The sequence below is a fragment of the Arvicola amphibius genome, chromosome 4 (assembly GCF_903992535.2).
Source record: "Arvicola amphibius chromosome 4, mArvAmp1.2, whole genome shotgun sequence".
Taxonomy (NCBI): domain Eukaryota; kingdom Metazoa; phylum Chordata; class Mammalia; order Rodentia; family Cricetidae; genus Arvicola; species Arvicola amphibius.
The window spans coordinates 77,037,411-77,054,865 of record NC_052050.1 but is presented as its reverse complement, the minus strand read 5'-3'; the positions used below and the strand labels follow the sequence as shown (position 1 = coordinate 77,054,865).

At 43.2% G+C, this 17,455-nt stretch overlaps 1 protein-coding gene across 1 annotated transcript in view; it reads left to right on the top strand.

Annotated features, from left to right (window-relative positions):
- The window catches only part of Atp10b (ATPase phospholipid transporting 10B (putative)), a 98,977-nt gene extending 81,757 nt beyond the window's left edge, over window positions 1-17,220 (top strand). Inside the window, exons 18-22 of the mRNA XM_038329102.1 lie at window positions 3,195-3,395; window positions 5,155-5,235; window positions 6,757-6,861; window positions 9,380-9,567; window positions 14,324-17,220. Of these exons, the coding sequence (XP_038185030.1) occupies window positions 3,195-3,395; window positions 5,155-5,235; window positions 6,757-6,861; window positions 9,380-9,567; window positions 14,324-14,813 (1,065 nt within the window). The 3' untranslated portion in view covers window positions 14,814-17,220. The remainder of the gene's footprint in view (window positions 1-3,194; window positions 3,396-5,154; window positions 5,236-6,756; window positions 6,862-9,379; window positions 9,568-14,323) is intronic.
- The last annotated feature ends 235 nt before the right edge of the window (window positions 17,221-17,455 follow it).

Below are 17,455 nucleotides of genomic sequence, written 5' to 3'. Positions count from 1 at the left end.
TACCTAGGATAATCAACTTACAATGAGGAAAGGGTTGGTTGGGGCTCATTCTTCTGGAGGTGTCAGTCTGTGGTTAGTTGGTTCATTTATTATGGTCTGTGGCCTGTGATAGTAGCTCTATGGATCCCAGATAAATGTTGATTTCTCTCCTGATAAGACCCCAAAGCAAGAACATGCCAGGTGAGCTATTGAAGCCATCAAAGGCTCTTGTTTGAAAAGTCCAAGATTAACAGTCAGTATAGCAGTGAGATAGCGAAGCATAGCTGAGCTAAGGGATGGAGCAAGGGACTGAGTTTCCCTTGCCTACTTGGAGGATCTTTGATCCAAATAGAATTTGATTCCTTTTTTCATAAGGAAAAATGGACAATTAACACTGGAATGGTGGAAGACAAACATAGTGGCCCAAAGATTATATCATTTTCCTTTTACCCATTGTTTTAGGCTCTGGCATAGTCATCCTTATTCAGAGGTGACTGTCTCTGTCTGAAGTCCAACGCATACACATATGTAAAAGAACAGCGCAACAAAAACAGTATAAATTCAGCCAACTGGGTGGAGATATTGTCTCAGCACTGTCTATGCAAGCAAGTCACTCGTTTGACTTGAGATTCACTCTGAACACGAAAGACTGTTTACTTAGAATTCAAAATACCCTGCTTCATTTTTGTCTTTTGCATCCAAGGAGTCATTCTTTTGAATCAGCACAGCCTCTTCTCTGCGTTAAATTTGTGAAGCGGAAAGGCAATCTCTCCAGCCAGCCACGCTCTCAAAGCTCAAGTGATACTTATTTCTAGCGCGTTGCTAAGCTCAGAACTGCCATACTGATGCGGTATTATCTCCCAGCTGCAATTAGAGGGTGGGGAACTATGACTTCCACATCCGAAACCAATTCCAGAGGGATTAAAACCCTGCCTGCTCTGAAATTTGAACAATGAATTAATTACTGTACTGGAGTATCTAGGGTAGAAGAGCAGGCACCCAATCTGAGCCCACGCTGTCATGGGGTTCAGTGTGCTTGCTCCCTGGGAGATACAAAGCCTGTAGCTAGGAAGGGGAAGTGGAAACCGGTCGCCAGGGGAAGGATATACTCTGTGAGGTTAAATTTTGAAGATGAGTTGTCGGGACCAAACAAAGATTCACTTCATCTATTCAGTTATCTACGGAAATGTCTGCTGTGTGCTAGCCAGTCTGCTAGCCACTGGACATAGCATGGGGACTGAACCAGGGAGAGTATTTCCTTGCTCTCCGGAGATGTTTTGTCCACATAGCTACAACAAGCTTCTTTCCGTAAAGGTTAGGCAGTAAATACTTTCTGCTTTTGTTGGCCATGGATGTCTTGATGTATCTTACTATGGAAACCAGAGATAATATCAGGAAAGGCCCAGAGCAGCTAAAAAGAAAGAACCTGGGAACATCAAGTACTTATTGCTAGCCCTTAATTAGGGTAAAGTGACGCTGGGTGTCTTGGAGCTATGAAAATCATTACTATGGTATTGATACTTATCAATAACCTTCATTTAGGGATGTTAGTGATACCGTCACAGGTGGTTATGACTAATAGTAAAGAATACCACACATCTAAAGCTTTCTGCCAGGTTTTCTATTAGGTTCATTGAATTTTCACTTTCAATAAAAAAGAATTTTCTTTTTTTCCTCCAAATCTTAATTTCCTTGATAAAGTTTCATTCTGTGCTGTGACTTTCCTCTCTAGCACCCCAGTTGAATCTAGCTGCCTGTTTGTATACTCTTTCAAAGTTTTTGAAACCTTCTTCTAGGGTCTTATCGACTTGAGCATTTTTGAGTTCCATGGTTGAGGAATTGTATTATTATGAAGAGTCGAATTGTATTGTTTGTTGAATTTCTGTCTAGAAATTTGTGTACATCTCTTTGAACTCAAGTTGGAGAACCTTCGCACTGAGCTCTGAGCACTGCTCAGCCAGCAGCAACAGAATTTCACCACACAGGATCTAGAAATCCATTTAAATCAGTTACAGGTCTGACTCTTTCTTTTCTTTTCTTTTGGTTGAGCTATATATTTTTCTCTACTCCCCTATCTTCCTTCCCCTCCCCTTCTACCCTATTCTGTTCCCCCTACAAACTCCCAATTTCCTCAGGATATCTTGTCTTTTTCACCTTCCTATGTAAATCCATGTATGTCTCTCTTAGGGTCCTCTTTGTTTTCTAGTTTTTCTGAGGTTGTGGCCTGTAGGCTGATTTTTTTTTTTTTTTGCTTTATGTCTAAAAGCCACTTATGAGTGAATGCATATTATATTTGTCTTTTTGGGTCTGTCTTTCCTCACTCAATAGTTTTTTCTAGATTTATCCATTTGCCTGTAAATTTCAAGATGTCAATTATTTTTTACCTCTCTATAGTACTCCACTGTGTAAATGTGCCACGTTTTTGTTACCCATTCTTTGGTTGAGGGGCATCTAGGTTGTTTCCAGGCTCTGGCTACTACAAATAATGCTGCTATGAACATAGCTGAGCACATGTTCTTGTGATACAATTGAACATCTTTTGGGTATATCCCCAACAATGGTATTGCTGGGTCTTGGGATAGATTGTTTCCACTCTCAACATGACATTCAGCTGCTGCCCCCCTACTTACAGGGTGGGAAAATGGGGTTCATCTCCATGTCTAACCCATCTGCAGCTGTCTCACCAAAATCTGCTGTGTTTGACACCTATAAATGCTGTGGGCTTGTCCCAGCTGGGTACCACCTGGCTTTCGTCTGTCTTCTGAGTTTCCTCCCTCTGCCAGGATCTGTGTCACCTGCTTCTGACACATCTTGGTTCCTTTCACTTCCTTCATGATTTTCCTAAGCTTTTCCTCTATTTCTCTTTAGGATAAGGTGTCTTTATTCTTACTTTTGTTCTCTCCTTTACGGACTTACACAGAAGCACCCTGTAGCCTGCCATCTTACCTAGGAGTCTACAGCTCAGCTATCACTATCACCCATTCCCCACCCTCCATTACCGCTGGGATACTATTTGTGTATTATGTGCCATAATAGATGACAAAGTGATGTTCGGAAAGATGATGTCGTTTGCCCAAGGTCATGGAGCTAGTAATTGATACACCTGGGGATGTAAAATCAGGCCTCCCTACTTCCCAAACCTGTGCTCTTAGCCATCATAGTCCAGCATACTACATGCAGAGACCTCACTCACGAAGCCTGCTCCCTGTCTGCAGTGCTATGTCAACCTGCTGTTCTGGTACCAGTTCTTCTGTGGCTTCTCCGGCTCCACCATGATCGATTATTGGCAGATGATATTCTTCAATCTCTTCTTCACCTCCTTGCCTCCCATTGTCTTCGGAATCCTCGATAAAGATGTCTCTGCAGAAACACTCCTGGCGTTGCCTGAGTTATATAAGAGTGGCCAAAACTCCGAGGTGAGGAGCTGCGGCAAGCATGGGGGTAGCTTTAGATTGTCCCTAAGTTCTGATAGTCCCCCTGAAGGACAGAGATAGTATTGGGCTGGGAGTAGGGAACTAGCCACAGTTCTGTCACTTGCCTCCTGTGTGACTTTGGGTGACTCTAGCCTGTTTCATACTTGCTGCTAAGAATGTTAGATAAGACCAGTAAGTCTATTTTAATATTCAACTGCCATAGCTGAAAGGGGGAGTACATCTGGTAAGACCCCGTTCCTCCAGACTGTGAAATAGAGCAATCAAAATCTAACAGAACACCGAGGGCTGGGTAATACCACAAAGGATTTTATTTAGCTCATAATTTTGATGCTACAAGTCTGAGATCACATAGCTCTGTCTGCTCAGCCTTCTAGGCGAGGGCTTCCTCAGCTCCATGACAGTGTATAAGTGCATCATGATGCGAATATATGTGAGAAGGAGACATCACATGGTGTGGCAGGAAGACTCATAGGTCAAGATCACTCTAGCAACCCATTCTCATGAGAACCAACCCATGGTTTCTAAGGAAACCAGCATTAGTCCCATTCATAAAAGCACCTCCCTTTAGTGACCTAACCACCTCCCGCTAGGCACCACACCATAAACATCACCACTCTGAGGACCAAGCTTCCAACACAGGAGCCTTTGGGGACACACTCAAATCATCTCCAAACAATCACACCTAGTTTGGGGGATCCCTATGTCCAACAACTAGTTTTCTCATCATTGGTGAGGCCCTTGAATGCTTCGGTTTCACTCTAAGGAAGGCAGAACTAGACATCAACATTGCATAGAGTCTAGCACTATTTCGAGCAAACGTAAGAAAGTGTAGGAAGTTATTAAGCAAATTTCTATGAAGACCATACTGAAGGTCTGAATGGCTGAATGGCCTGAAGAAATAATCCAAGTGGTGGGACTAGCCAAGGCACAGACAAGGAGGCTAGACAGAGAGATGAGAGCAACATTGGCTCCATCCAATGGAGTTGAAATATCTGAGAGTACAGTAAGTACCATGGCACCTTGAACAAAGGAAGGCAAATCCATAGATAGTGTTCTTAAAAGCCACTGTTTGGGGTTTTTGTTTCATTTTGTTTTTGTGGATAACCAAAGAACCAAAGAACCAAACCAAGTCCTGACTAAAAACAGAGGAGAAAGCAATGCAACCACCCAAGAAGGCGAGCTAAAAAGGAGGGGGAGGAGCACAGCCCATCTCGGGCTCTTCTAACTCTACTCTCCCCACATGCAGGCTGGCTATACAACACAGTAGCTACTATTAAAAAAAAAAAACATAACAAATCATGTTTCCTTTTTCTCAAAAAGGGAGAAGAACAAAGCATAAGATGAGATACTTATCTCTAAAGCAGTGGATCTCTGACTCTTGGGAGCATTGATCCTTGTCTATGAGTGAGCTTTCCACCTCAGAGGGGACGTGGCAAATTCAGAAGAGCAGGCCTAGTGACAGAGCTAATGAGTGGCATTGACAGCACTTCCTGATACCAAGACACAGTTGCATTTAGTCTCCTTGAACTTCTCTGGGAAAAGAAAGCAGTTCTCAGAGAATGTTCATAATTTCTACAAAACAACATCTTTGAGTGGCAGGGCTAAGACTTCATTCTCTTGGAGCTAAGATGACAGGGCAACAAAGTATCATACTGTTAAGCTCAGCCACACACAAGGAAGATGCTCGCAAAGACCAGAGGCTCCCCAGGATGCTGAGTAATTGGTGTGTTCTTCCCTGCAGTGCTACAACCTGCCAAGGTTCTGGATTTCCATGGCTGATGCATTCTACCAGAGTCTCATCTGTTTCTTTATCCCCTACCTGGTAAGTCATATAGTCCCATCCTAGACATAGAAGTCATGGTGTGTAATGGGGCTTAGTTATACAAAATTACAGACCAATAGCACCTTTTTACATACGTCATGGCAGAGACTCCAAGTTAGTAGCTGGGCACATCCCACTCAAGGTATTAGAAAAGACAGAACACTTTATGCAAAACTTCATTTCTGGGTCTCTTGAAAAACCAAAAGCTGTCATTACACTGGGTGACTTCCCCTCATGGGAACACAGTACAGAGCTGATTCATGGCTCTGCTTAGATACAGATTGTATTGAAAGAAATTGTGTTATCTGTCTTCCTCTGCTTTTGCCTCTTACTGCAGGAGCTCCTTCTCTGTGCTGTATACTATCATCCTTAAATTATATCATGTCTGTAATTCTCCCTTCTTCTGAAGTGACCACAAAGAATTCTTCTGAGGTGCCTCCCATGGGGAGGAGACACCATTGGGCAGGATAACATCTTATACTTCTTATGCCCTATACTTCCTGCCCTGGAGCTAAGAGCATTTATTTTAGTTAGGGTTTCTATTGCTGTGATGAAATTCCATGACCAAAACTGACTTGTAGAGAGAAGGATTTTTTCAGCTTACAGTTCTATATCACAGTCCTTCACTGAAGGAAGTCAGCTAGGAATTTGAGGCAGAAACATGAAGGCAGAAACTGAAACAGAAGACACAGAGGAATTCTGCTAACTGCTTGCTCCTCATTGTTTGATCAGCTGGCTTGCTTTCTCACAGGGCTTTTCTATGTAGCCCTGGATATCTTGTAACTCTCTCTGTTAACCAACCAGGCTTGAACTTGAACTCAGAAATCCACCTGCCTCCCGAGTACTGGGATTAAAGGCATGTGCCACCACTGCTTTCTTATGGCAACTAGGACCACCTGCCAAAGAGTAGCACCCTCCCAGCTCAATCTTTAATTAAGACCATACCCCATAGACTTGCCTACAGGACAATCTTATGAAGGCATATTCTCAATTAAGAGTCCCTCTTCCCAGATATGTCTAAATTTATGTCAAGTTAACAAAACTTAACCATCACACCGCCCACTCTTAAAGTTGACCTCTGTCTGGACTACATTTTCCTTTATCATAATCTGGTCTCAGCTGATAAAGCCTCTTCTGTGCTCCCAGGGTGTCTAAGGGAGTGAGTGCTATAAGGACTGCCATATAGCACCATTTGCCCTGCCTGATAGGCCACAAAACCTTAAAAGTAGATACACATACCCTCAGCAACCAGTGATGTGCCTGGGGATGCTCAAGAAAGCTTCTGTTTACCCATTCCACAGGGGTTTTCCAGCCTTCACCAGAGCAAACATGTCCCTAAGCAACTTAATCCCGTCACTCATTTCTCCTCTTGTCAATTCCTTGAATCAACCCCTTCTTTTCTCCTTTCTTTTCGTCATATTTCTTCCCCTCCCTGGCTTCATTGTGTTGAACACATAACCTTAAATCTATACATGCTCGGATATGCCTACTTGACCATGCCTGTCTGGTCTTCCTCCTTAGACCTACAGAGGTTCCGATATAGACGTCTTTACCTTTGGAACATCAATCAACACCATCTCCCTCATTACCATCCTTTTGCACCAGGCCATGGAAATGAAGACATGGGTAAGGATCCCACAGGCCATATAGCTTAACAACAATCACATTCTTTTTTTTTTTTTTTTTTTGGTTTTTCGAGACAGGGTTTCTCTGCAGCTTTAGAGCCTGTCCTGGAGCTAGCTCTTGTAGACCAGGCTGGTCTCAAACTCACAGAGATCCGCCTGCCTCTGCCTCCTGAGTGCTGGGATTAAAGGCGTGCGCCACCACCGCCCGGCTAACAATCACATTCTTGTTCACTGAATGAACTCAAATTTCTGAGTTCTTCTACTCTATATAGTTGGTCTAGCTCAGTAAATTCATGAGTCTCTTACTGTGCCCCTAGAAAGCACTGGAATTGGCAAAGATGCTAACATTGCTGGCCTCAGCATCTAGCCATGATGACAATAGCAACGCCCATAAAGCAATGAGACAGTTCCAAAACTAGATTTACGGTGATGAAAAATTCAGAAGCGTTGAAGAGAATGGAAAGGCTAGCCTGAGCCCAGCTGGAGCTGTGGATACATGGCTGTTACTCATTTAGTTAGTTACCACATATCAAGCATTGCCAAATATCGTATTTGGGGATCTTACACCACAAAAGGCAGGCTGAGGAAGTGGCTTAATCTTTAAGATGAGGACCTGGGTTTAATATCCAACACCCACAAAAAAGCCAGATATGTTAGTGTGTACCTATAATCCCAATGCCAGGAAAGTGGAGCGAGGAGGATCCCTGGGACTGGTTGGCTAGCTAATCTCACTGAATCAGTGGGCCTCGTGTTCAGTGAGAAAACATGTCCCAAAAATTAAGACGGAGTTTAAGGAAAACAGACCCCAAAATCAACCTTTAGCCTCCACACCCACCCACACATACAAGTACAGAGAAAGAACAAGCTCTCTCACTGAGTTTTGCTAGTAACTCTAAAGAGTTCAAAATTTTATGCCTAGTATTAATCTACATGAAGTACATACATTACCTCATTTAACTTCACTATGTCCTTGGTGTTAGATTTCTTTTAATAATCCTATTTTACAGATTCAGAAATAGATGTAGCAAGGTTAAGAAACCTGCCCCAAGCAGCTCAAACTAGAAGTGAGTTTTGATCCCTCTCATTCTGACACTTTTGCTTTTAAACACTTTGCTAGCAATACAAAGACAAAGTTTAGTGGTACATAGAGATGACAGTAAAGAAAGATCTTCCCATAGTCATGTTAAGATGACTGTTGCTAAAAGCACAAGGACTGAAAATCTGAAAATGAAAATACCTCCAGGTAGGCTCAACACATGCCTGCATTCTACAATGAAGCTTTCTCCTTCACCCCCTTTCACCGTCACAAGCTTGGTAAGTGGCCAATAAGAGGCCCCAAGAGAACCTCTGGATCAGAGAGGTCTCATCCCGGAAATCGTGTTTTCTAATGTGTGCCAGTAGCGACAGAACAAAGTGGTAAGCCTGGCTATGCCTCTTTTGTCCTAAGTTCATGTTCTTTATGGCACATCAATTCCAGAAGAGACTATGGCACAATGGAGAGATGGTCAGGTACGGTGCGCTTTCTAGGAAGCAGGACACAAATATGCCAGTGGGGAGTCTGGCTCCTGTATAGTAGGGGAGTCTGGAGCGCCATTTATTGTTGGTCCAATTGTCTCTGCCCTACAAAGCAAGCTATGGAAAACTATGGTACTGACAAGCTCCTGGGGTGTGGTTACATCAGAAACAGTGAGTGAGGGATGTATGAGGCAAAGACGTGACTTTGACACTAGGAACCGAGACCGGCTCTGGAAACTGTTAGAACTCTCCCAAATGAAAAATTAACTTTGAAATTAAAAGTACAATCTGTGTAATTCATTGTAGATCAGACAGCAAAGGAAGTGAGAGAAGGAGGGAGAGAGGGACGGAGGGAGGGAGGCTACCAAATTGGAAAGTAGAATTAGAAACATCCAGAATGACACACAAGTAAACAGCTTTTATTACACACGCCTGGAAGGAAAAGAGAGAAAGGCATCTTTTCTTTCGTGTCTCTTATAACGACAGTAAGTCCATTCACGGGGGACACCTAAAATTACCTCCCCAAAGTTCCATTTTCAAATACTATCAATTGAGAGTTTCAACATGTAGATTTGGGAGTAGACAACAACATCCAATCCATAAGCAAAAGGAATACATATATATGATAAAGTAAGAATTCATTCATAAACATGTACAGAACTTGCCTAAAAATAGATAGCCAGCCATTTACAAGAGATATATGGTTACTTTAATTGTGTTTAGTATGCTTGAAATATTCCCCTCAAATGAATTCTACTGTCTAGGATGCTCTTAGCTATTACATTTTTTTAAAATAGAATGTTAAAAGCCGAGCCAGTTTTCACAACCCACCTAGGTAGAGCAATATGGATGCTTGGTTCACTAAGCTGCTTGTTTTGTGAGTGTTTGATATGTGTGTGCCTCTTCAAAAAGGTTTAAGGCAAAGACTAATTAAGCTATGTTCATTTTGCTGCCTCATATTCTAATGAGAACTTCCAACAGCATCTTCTTTGTCCCCTTTACAGACTGTCCTCCATGGCCTTGTCCTCCTCGGCAGCTTCTTGATGTACTTCGTGGTTTCCCTCATCTACAACGCCACTTGTGTTACTTGCAACAGCCCCGTCAATCCCTACGGGGTGATGGAAAGGCAGCTCTCAGACCCCACATTCTACCTCATCTGCCTGCTCACACCAGTTGCGGCTCTTCTACCCAGGTTTGAGCTCTTGGGCAATGCCCTATAAAATTCCCAGTCTCCCCTAAATCCCCACAGCCCAAGGGCATAGTCACACTCCTCACTTCTGTGAAGAGATGCTTGGCCAAATCAGCTCGAGGAGAGAGGGGTTTGTCTTGGCTCACAGTTTGGAGGGAAAGTCTGTCGTGACAGCCAATGACAGTGCACCGAAGCTCAGAGAGCAGAGATGTGAATGACGGCACCCAGGTCACTTTCTCTGCATAGCCCAGGACTCCAGGCCACATTCAAGGTGGCTCTTCCCTCCTCTGCTAACCCTTCCTTGAAACACCCACACCCGCACAGCTACACCTCGAGGTATATTTTCATAAAGGCTTTAAATCAGTCAGGTTGACTGGAGCCTTGAGATTGTTGTCCAGACATGAGGTATTGGGATAAAAGAACAATAAGAAAAAGAAAAAAAAAGCATCTGGGTAGTGGTGGAGCACTTTAATCCCAGCACTCGAGAGGCAGAGACAGGAGGATCTCTGTGAGTTCAAGGCCAGCCTGGTCTACAAGAGCTAGTGCCAGGATAGATAAAGCTGTTTACACAGAGAAACCCTGTCTCCAAAAAACAAAAACAAAACAAACAAAAAATGAAAAAGGAACAATAAGACAGAGAAAAATAACATGGACTCTGGTCCCAGGTCAACCACAGAGAAGCAAAATGGCTCCCTCTGTGACCATGTAATGTGGGAGAAGTCATTGTACTTTCCTGGTTTAGAAATTTTGTTGTCTGATAAGGGAAGATTTGTTTAAGCTCTGTAATCTTTTCTGCCAGCCAGGGAGTCTCACACCCCAGTGCCTGTAGGAGCAGGAGAAGTCCCAGCAAGCCATATAGAGCGCATACATGGGGACAAAGAACTTCTTATCAGCACAGGAAAGAACTGTGAAGCAGAACCTCTCTCTGAAATTTTAAATTTTTCATAAAATAGCCAACATTTTAATATCGCTAAAGTTTAAAAACATGTGTGACATTTCACAAAAGCTCTGTTACCCAGATAAATCACTCACCATCACACACTATTTCCTGACACTTCTGACCCAAAAACCGTTGCTTTCACAGTTTCAAGGAAAATGCCAGCAGCGATAGTGCTGCCCTGTGGAGCTCGAGATTGCTACACATTATACAGTCCCGAAGGTTTTATTTCTCTCAGCCAAGTAACAGGCAGAGCTAAGGTTCTAGCCCATGAAACAGCTGAAGGCCTGAGTACCCAGGTGTGTCCATGTTACCAGTACAAATCACAGTGGGAGCAAGGCTCTCCTGACTGAAGAGCCAGTGTCGCATTCTCTGACCCCACACTGCAGTCAGAAAAATGGGTAAAGTTGACAATAATGTCTTTGTAGGCACCATTTAGGTTTTCTCCTTTCTCAGGATCTCATCAGTTTGCACATCAGAATTGAGCCACTTGTCATTGAAGGCTAATAAGTGCCCAATGGCAACACTGTGCAGAACTGTCTCTGCCCTGCAGTAGGCAGAGAGCCTTGAGGAACCTTACTTCGTCTGCCCGTAGCATCTTCCTAAGGCATCTCAGAACTTTGGCTTCTGATACAGAGTTCGAGACGGAAAATACAACCCTGACATGTAGTACAGAGGTCAGCAAATGGCACCGAAGAATTGAGTTCTGAATACCAGCTGTGTGCAGGACCTCCCAGCTTGACTCCTACAGTCTTCCGGCCTCATCTCCACACTGCTTTGGATTTGGAGATAAACACCACCAAACTGCTTAGCAGTATTAATGGTCCCAGACCCACTCACTTCTATGCCGTGGCTTCTATTGGAAATGCCTTTGCCTCCACTGGAGCTCTTTACCCTTTGATCTCATGACGGCATGTCTATTTTCAGAAGTTCTATGACGTCTCCTACCTTCCTTGGAGTGTAGCAAATCTCCAATATTCCCACCACCTGTGTGTTTAGCTGTTACCACCAGTTTTCCCATCATTCAAATTATGTTCATGTCTTCTGATGGTAGACTCCAGAGGAAAGAACCCTTTGTCTTTATTCAGCCGTCACCTAACAGTTCCTGTCGCACAGACTGTGCTCTGAGATGAATGAGCAATGGATACTGGACAATCAGAAAGATGGATAGGACAGACCCTAGCTTCACACAAGGCATCACCAGAAGAGGCATTGCACATAAGTCTGTCATACGGGTGAAAGTAGCCGACCAATACAGAATTCTCAGAGTACAGAGTAGGCAAAAAAAATTAAGAAAAAGTATAAGTCTCAAGAATAAAATTTCTACCCACTCCTTTGTCAATGAAACTCTGGGGACAAAAACCCTGAGAAGGATGGGAGGATCATGCCCTTATTGGAAAATTCCATCAGAAATGTCCGGGATTTGTTATTTGGTTTTTTGGGTGTGTGTGTGTGTGTGTGTGTGTGTGTGTGTGTGTGTGTACTACATGTGCGTAGATGCCTGTGGAAGCCAGAAGAGGATGTCAGATGCCTGAAGCTCAAGTTACAGATTATTTGTGAGCCACCCCATGTGGGTGCTAGGAACTTAACTCAGGTCCTCTAGAAAAGCATAGAGCACTTTTGACTACAGAGCTGCCTCTCTGGTCCCACGGTTGGGTTTTGTTTGTTTTGTCCGCTGATTTTGAATTTAAGTGATTGTGACCGTCATGGCCAGAGTGAGCTTCTCTATTCCCCAGGTTATTTGGAGACTAAAGAGAAATTTATAAGCCCAGTGTTCTTCATTAGGAAAATGCTTGGAGCCAGAGTCTTCCAAGGCTGCAGCAGCAGCTTAATAAAAGCCCTTGAAGCACGTGCAAGGACTGTTGACACATGTGGAATGAACAGCTGGGCATCAGCTTCATGACCTGCTGAACAGATGAGGGATGAGTTGAGGAAACATTAGCAAATATGTATTTGCTAGTGACCATGGTATATGGGCCAAATCTTTGATTATTCTATAATATTACCACAAAGTGGTTATTTTCTAAGGTCAAAGGGATTTCTTCTGATAATGAAGGGATTGTTTTAATAATTTTAAGGACACTTGACTTATAACCTTGGCATAATGCTTGTTTGTTTATAAAAATCCACACGATAGAATAGAACACTGTTTCTGGCTTAAAGTTGAAAGTCCTGTTTCTCATCATGGGCAGTGATCTTACTCGCTGGTCTTGTGATAAGTAGATGGCTAATCTTAGTCCAGTTAATTCACCCAGCACAAAAGAACAGTACAAATTCCCTTCAACTAGAAGCATAGATGTATGCAAACTATTTTAGAGATTTCAAAACAGATGATCATATCAAGCTTAACCCCAAGTGCCCCTTCTTAATCCTTTTAATTAGTATTAGCAAATAGTAACAGTTTTTGGTCCCTCTTCCTTGACTTTTGTGACCTGCACATTCTTGGACTCTCTTCCCACTTCTTCTTTCCTTTGCAACTCACGCCCCAGATCCAGTGAGTGCCAAGCCTTCAGCCTGGGTTCACTGATCCCCTAACTTTATATTTTCTCCACAGACCCAGAAATCACTATTCTGAATTGAAATAACTTTCTTTTCCTTTTTTATTGTTTTTATTGAGTTATATATTTTTCTCCACTCCCCTCTCCTCTTTCTCCCTCCCTTCTACCCTCTCTCATGGCTCCTCACACTCCCAATGTACTCAGGAGATCTTGTCTTTTTCTATTTCCCATGTAGATTAGATCCATGTATGTCTCTCTTAGGGTCCTCTTTGTTGTCTAGGTTCTCTGGTAAAAATAAGGAAAATTTTATCGGCGCTGGTGGGATCTACTACAGTCTTAAGAAAACTCTTGGCCCCTGTGGGTTCATCGTGCAACTTTCAAACACAATAAAATAAGACTCTCTGTTACAAGGCTTTAAAATTAACATTGTACATGTCCTTCGGGCTAGATAACTCTCGGAAAAGGGAATGTACATGGCCTATGATACAAGATAATATGTATAGTTAGCCTTCTCACCCTTCCACGTGTCTAAATTTGGATCCAGAAGATGAATCTAAAGTCTCCCACAGGCTACATGCAGCTTGGTAAGAAAAGGGCAAGTCAGAGCGAGATGCTGAGATCTCAGACCTTTTGAGGAGACTTTGGCAGTATCACCTCAGCACCTGGGGTAAGGTTTGAGGGGAAAGGGTATCCTGGCAATCAGAGGGCCCAGGAATGCTGTGAAAATCACACCACACAATAGACCTCACCTAGGGGTGTCAGTCTCCTCACTGGGCAAAGAATAATTATATAAAGTTCCACCAAAAAAAAAAAAAAAACCCTACTGGTATGTATACAGTAGATAAGAAACTAACTTACAGGTCTAGAGCACTTGGATATGACCATAGCTTGACAGCAGATAAAACACTGGATTCATTGTGCATTGTGTGGACACACTAAGACATGAGAAACACAATCTCATCGTAGTACAAACATCACAAAATGCACTCATGTAAAGTAAGTTGGCAATGTCTCCCAGTGATTGAGAGCATGTGTGCCTTATCGGGGATCAAAGGTAGCCTCCTCGTCCTTGACAAAGCTTGTGAAAGCACGAGTCAGTAATCAGCAAGGCTCTTTGAACCGAATAGGCATTACTGTTATATTTTGCTGGCGTTATCCCCCTTCCTCCATCTGCAGGAGCAGGCATCCTTAGCTTTGAGAGAGGTTACTCAGCGCTAAGAAGACAATCTCGTGGGAGAAAAGTTAGTCTAAGAGCCCTTTCAATGCTAAAATTTGAAGATATAAACAACTCAAAAACTACCTTTATTCTTTTATTTCCTACTAGGTACTTTCTCCTGTCTCTACAAGGCACATATGGGAAGTCTCTCATCTTAAAAGCCCAGAAAATTGACAAGCTGCCCATAGACAAAAGAAACCTCGAAATCCAGAACTGGAGAAGCAAACAGAGGCCTGCCCCTGCCCCTGCTTCTGCCTCTGCTTCTGTTCCTGCTTCGGACCCTGCCCATGTTCAGCCCCCATGCCATTCAGTATCACCTGCACGACAACAGGGCTTGGGAACCAGCACCCCAAAGAACTTTAGCCCTCCCAGGCAGAAGCATGTTGAAGACTGGGTTCTTCAGGGTCCAAGATGTAGCAGAGAGCTCTCACGGGATGACTCATGCTCAGGAGACACCTTGGCTAAATTCTCATCTGGGGAATATCTACTGGGCCCAAACAGAACAATGGCTCTGACAGCCTATATCAGGGGACAGAAGGATGTGTCTCGACACTCAAGCAAAAGCAGCCATCGCCGGTCTCAGAGTTCACTCATATGAGGGGCTACAAAAAATCGGAGATTGCTGCAAACTCAAAGGAAGCCACCTTAATAACTGACAAGTGGCCCAGTTCCCTTCCTCTCTGTAGAGGAATGACTGCTAGTTTTATCAATTCTCCTCACCAGGGTTGACTTCCTTGAAGAAACGATGTCCCCAAAGGGGTTGAACAACACTGACGGTCAGGCCCACTGACTCTGGCTTTCTGCCAGGCAGCACATCTTCAAAACAATAGTCTGGATCCAGATGTTATGATTTTGTTACATTGTGTTCCAACATTTTAACTTAAGCACATCCGTATGTGCTTCTAAGTGAGCAAAGCCCATGACCCCAATGCAACCAGGCAGTGAGTATCTAAGACTCCAACCAGTATTATAAATCTTTGAGATGTATCGGAATAAGGAAGTTACTAGGGCTGTCAAGCCATCACCTCGCATCACCCAAGAGTTCAAGTTTCAGAAGAGAGCTGCACACACAATAGCTTCTTCTCAAGATGACTACTATACCAAGTCAGGGATAACATCTCTTCCATGAACAGAGGTGAGGCTGACTCATTCCTTTAAGCCAGTGGTTCTCAACCTTCTTGGTGCTGCATCCCTTTAATAACAAAGCTCCTCATGTTGTGGTGACCTCCACAACCATAAAATTATTTCACTGACACTTCATAACTGTGATTTTCCTACTGTTATGACTTGTAGTGTAAATATCTGATATGCAGGCTATCTGACATGTGACTCACAAAGGGGCTGTGACCCAGGTTGAGAACCACTGCTCTAAGCCAAAGAAAACGACATCTCAGAATGAAAATGGGATTAGATGGGGTTGCGTGCAGTGCAACAGATACTACCAAGGGCTGTGGGATTACAACTCATATAAGAGGCAAGAAGGATAGACACACTAAAGGTTTTCCACTAATGGACCACATACCCCACCATCTGGGGGAATATTCCAAAAGGACACAGCATGCTCCTCATCAAACTACTGATTTATTTGGAAATAAAACTGCCCATCCTTGTTCAGCTCTTACAATGGGAAAAACCAGGGATAAGATCTTAGCACAGCGTTCCTCAAGAAGAGGCCCAGATGACAGAGTAACTATGAATTCAAAGTGGCATCTTCAAGTTTAAAACCCACATTATCAGCTGATGCCAGAATGTCATGGCTGTCATTGACCCGTGATTCAGCTAAGTTAAACAGTTGTGGGGAAAGAATTACATATGTTTCCTATCCCTAAAAATTGTTAATGCCAAAAGTGTTAAAGAACACTATAAAATGTTAAAGATTTCTACAAAAAGCTAGATGACAGTTTTCAGAGGCTGTCAAGATAAGCTAGGTCCACTTTGACCAGCAATGACCTATTCCAAGTCTTCAAAGTTAAGTCAAGGAGTGTTCTTTGCCATAGTCTTCTTACGGCAGTGCCTACATATTGGGCAAAAAGTCCAAGGATAGGAAAACTGTAACCTTTGTACCCAAGTCACCACCAGCAGCCATGAGTTGGCTTGTGACTTAAGTAATCCCTAAGCAATGATACTAAGAAAGAACCCAACAATCAAGATGGCAAATGGCAGAGTGAGCTGACTCTGTTCATCCTTGTGAAAAACAAAGACTGGAGGAGCCTTTCTGAGCATCACCCTAAAGCTCTGTGATGTCATGATGCCAGCACGAGCCAGAAGGTAGGAACTTGAGTGTCCTCCCGAAAAACTGATGTGGTCATGCAGGAGGTGGGGGATGAGTGAAGGATAAGCAGGAATGGGTTGTTCCAAGTGAAGAGATTCATCAAAACTAGGATCTAACCCCCCCTTTCCTTCTGAGACTCCTAACTACTGCCAATAGTCAGAAATTCCAGTAGTATATTCGAGAAAATAGCAGAGCATTAGCTCCAGTAGATTGGAGTTTAAGTGTTTGCTTTTCCCTGTAGCCTTTAAAGGACCTTGGAGCAGGCTACCACACTTGCAAATTAAGTGGAAACAGCTCTAACTCCTGGCATAAAGATCAAGCCCAAATTGCATGCGGTGCACTGATGATGCTTTCAGACAGCGAGAGCAGTCCTAAAGAACAGGAGCCTCACTTCAGAGGGAAAGGAGGATAAGGAAGCAGAGAGAAAATGTGACACCCCACCCCTTCCAAGACCCACGCTCTGCTCAGCACTCTAAGGCAGCCCGTTTTCTTGCCTGACCGACCATCTCAGTGTTCCTGGAATGATCCCAGTTTTATAGGCCCCCACATGCTGGGGAGCCTGGGCCATCTGGTCCCAAGTGGTCACTTTCTTTTGCCACTCGTTGCGAACCAAACCAGCTGTGTGAGTGTCTAATGTTCCACCTCACTCAGAGGGCAGCTCTAATGTTCCCTCTATAAGGTAATGGTAGGGATTGTATGTAGTACATGTTCTATATGTATAATCTTTTTACTGATTGACTGGAAACATGTCATCATCTTTTTTAGGAAAAAAAAATAAACGTGGTTTTTCCATAATTCTTGACCAATCTGAAATTCTTATTATTCTTTCTATACATTGTCGGTATGAATCCTGAATATTTATTCATTCATTCATCCTTCATTCATTTAGTCAATAAACCTCAGTAAGTCCTTACTAAATAATTGGAAGTGAAATGTGAGCTATGAAGAAGTTAATACCTGTCCTCCCC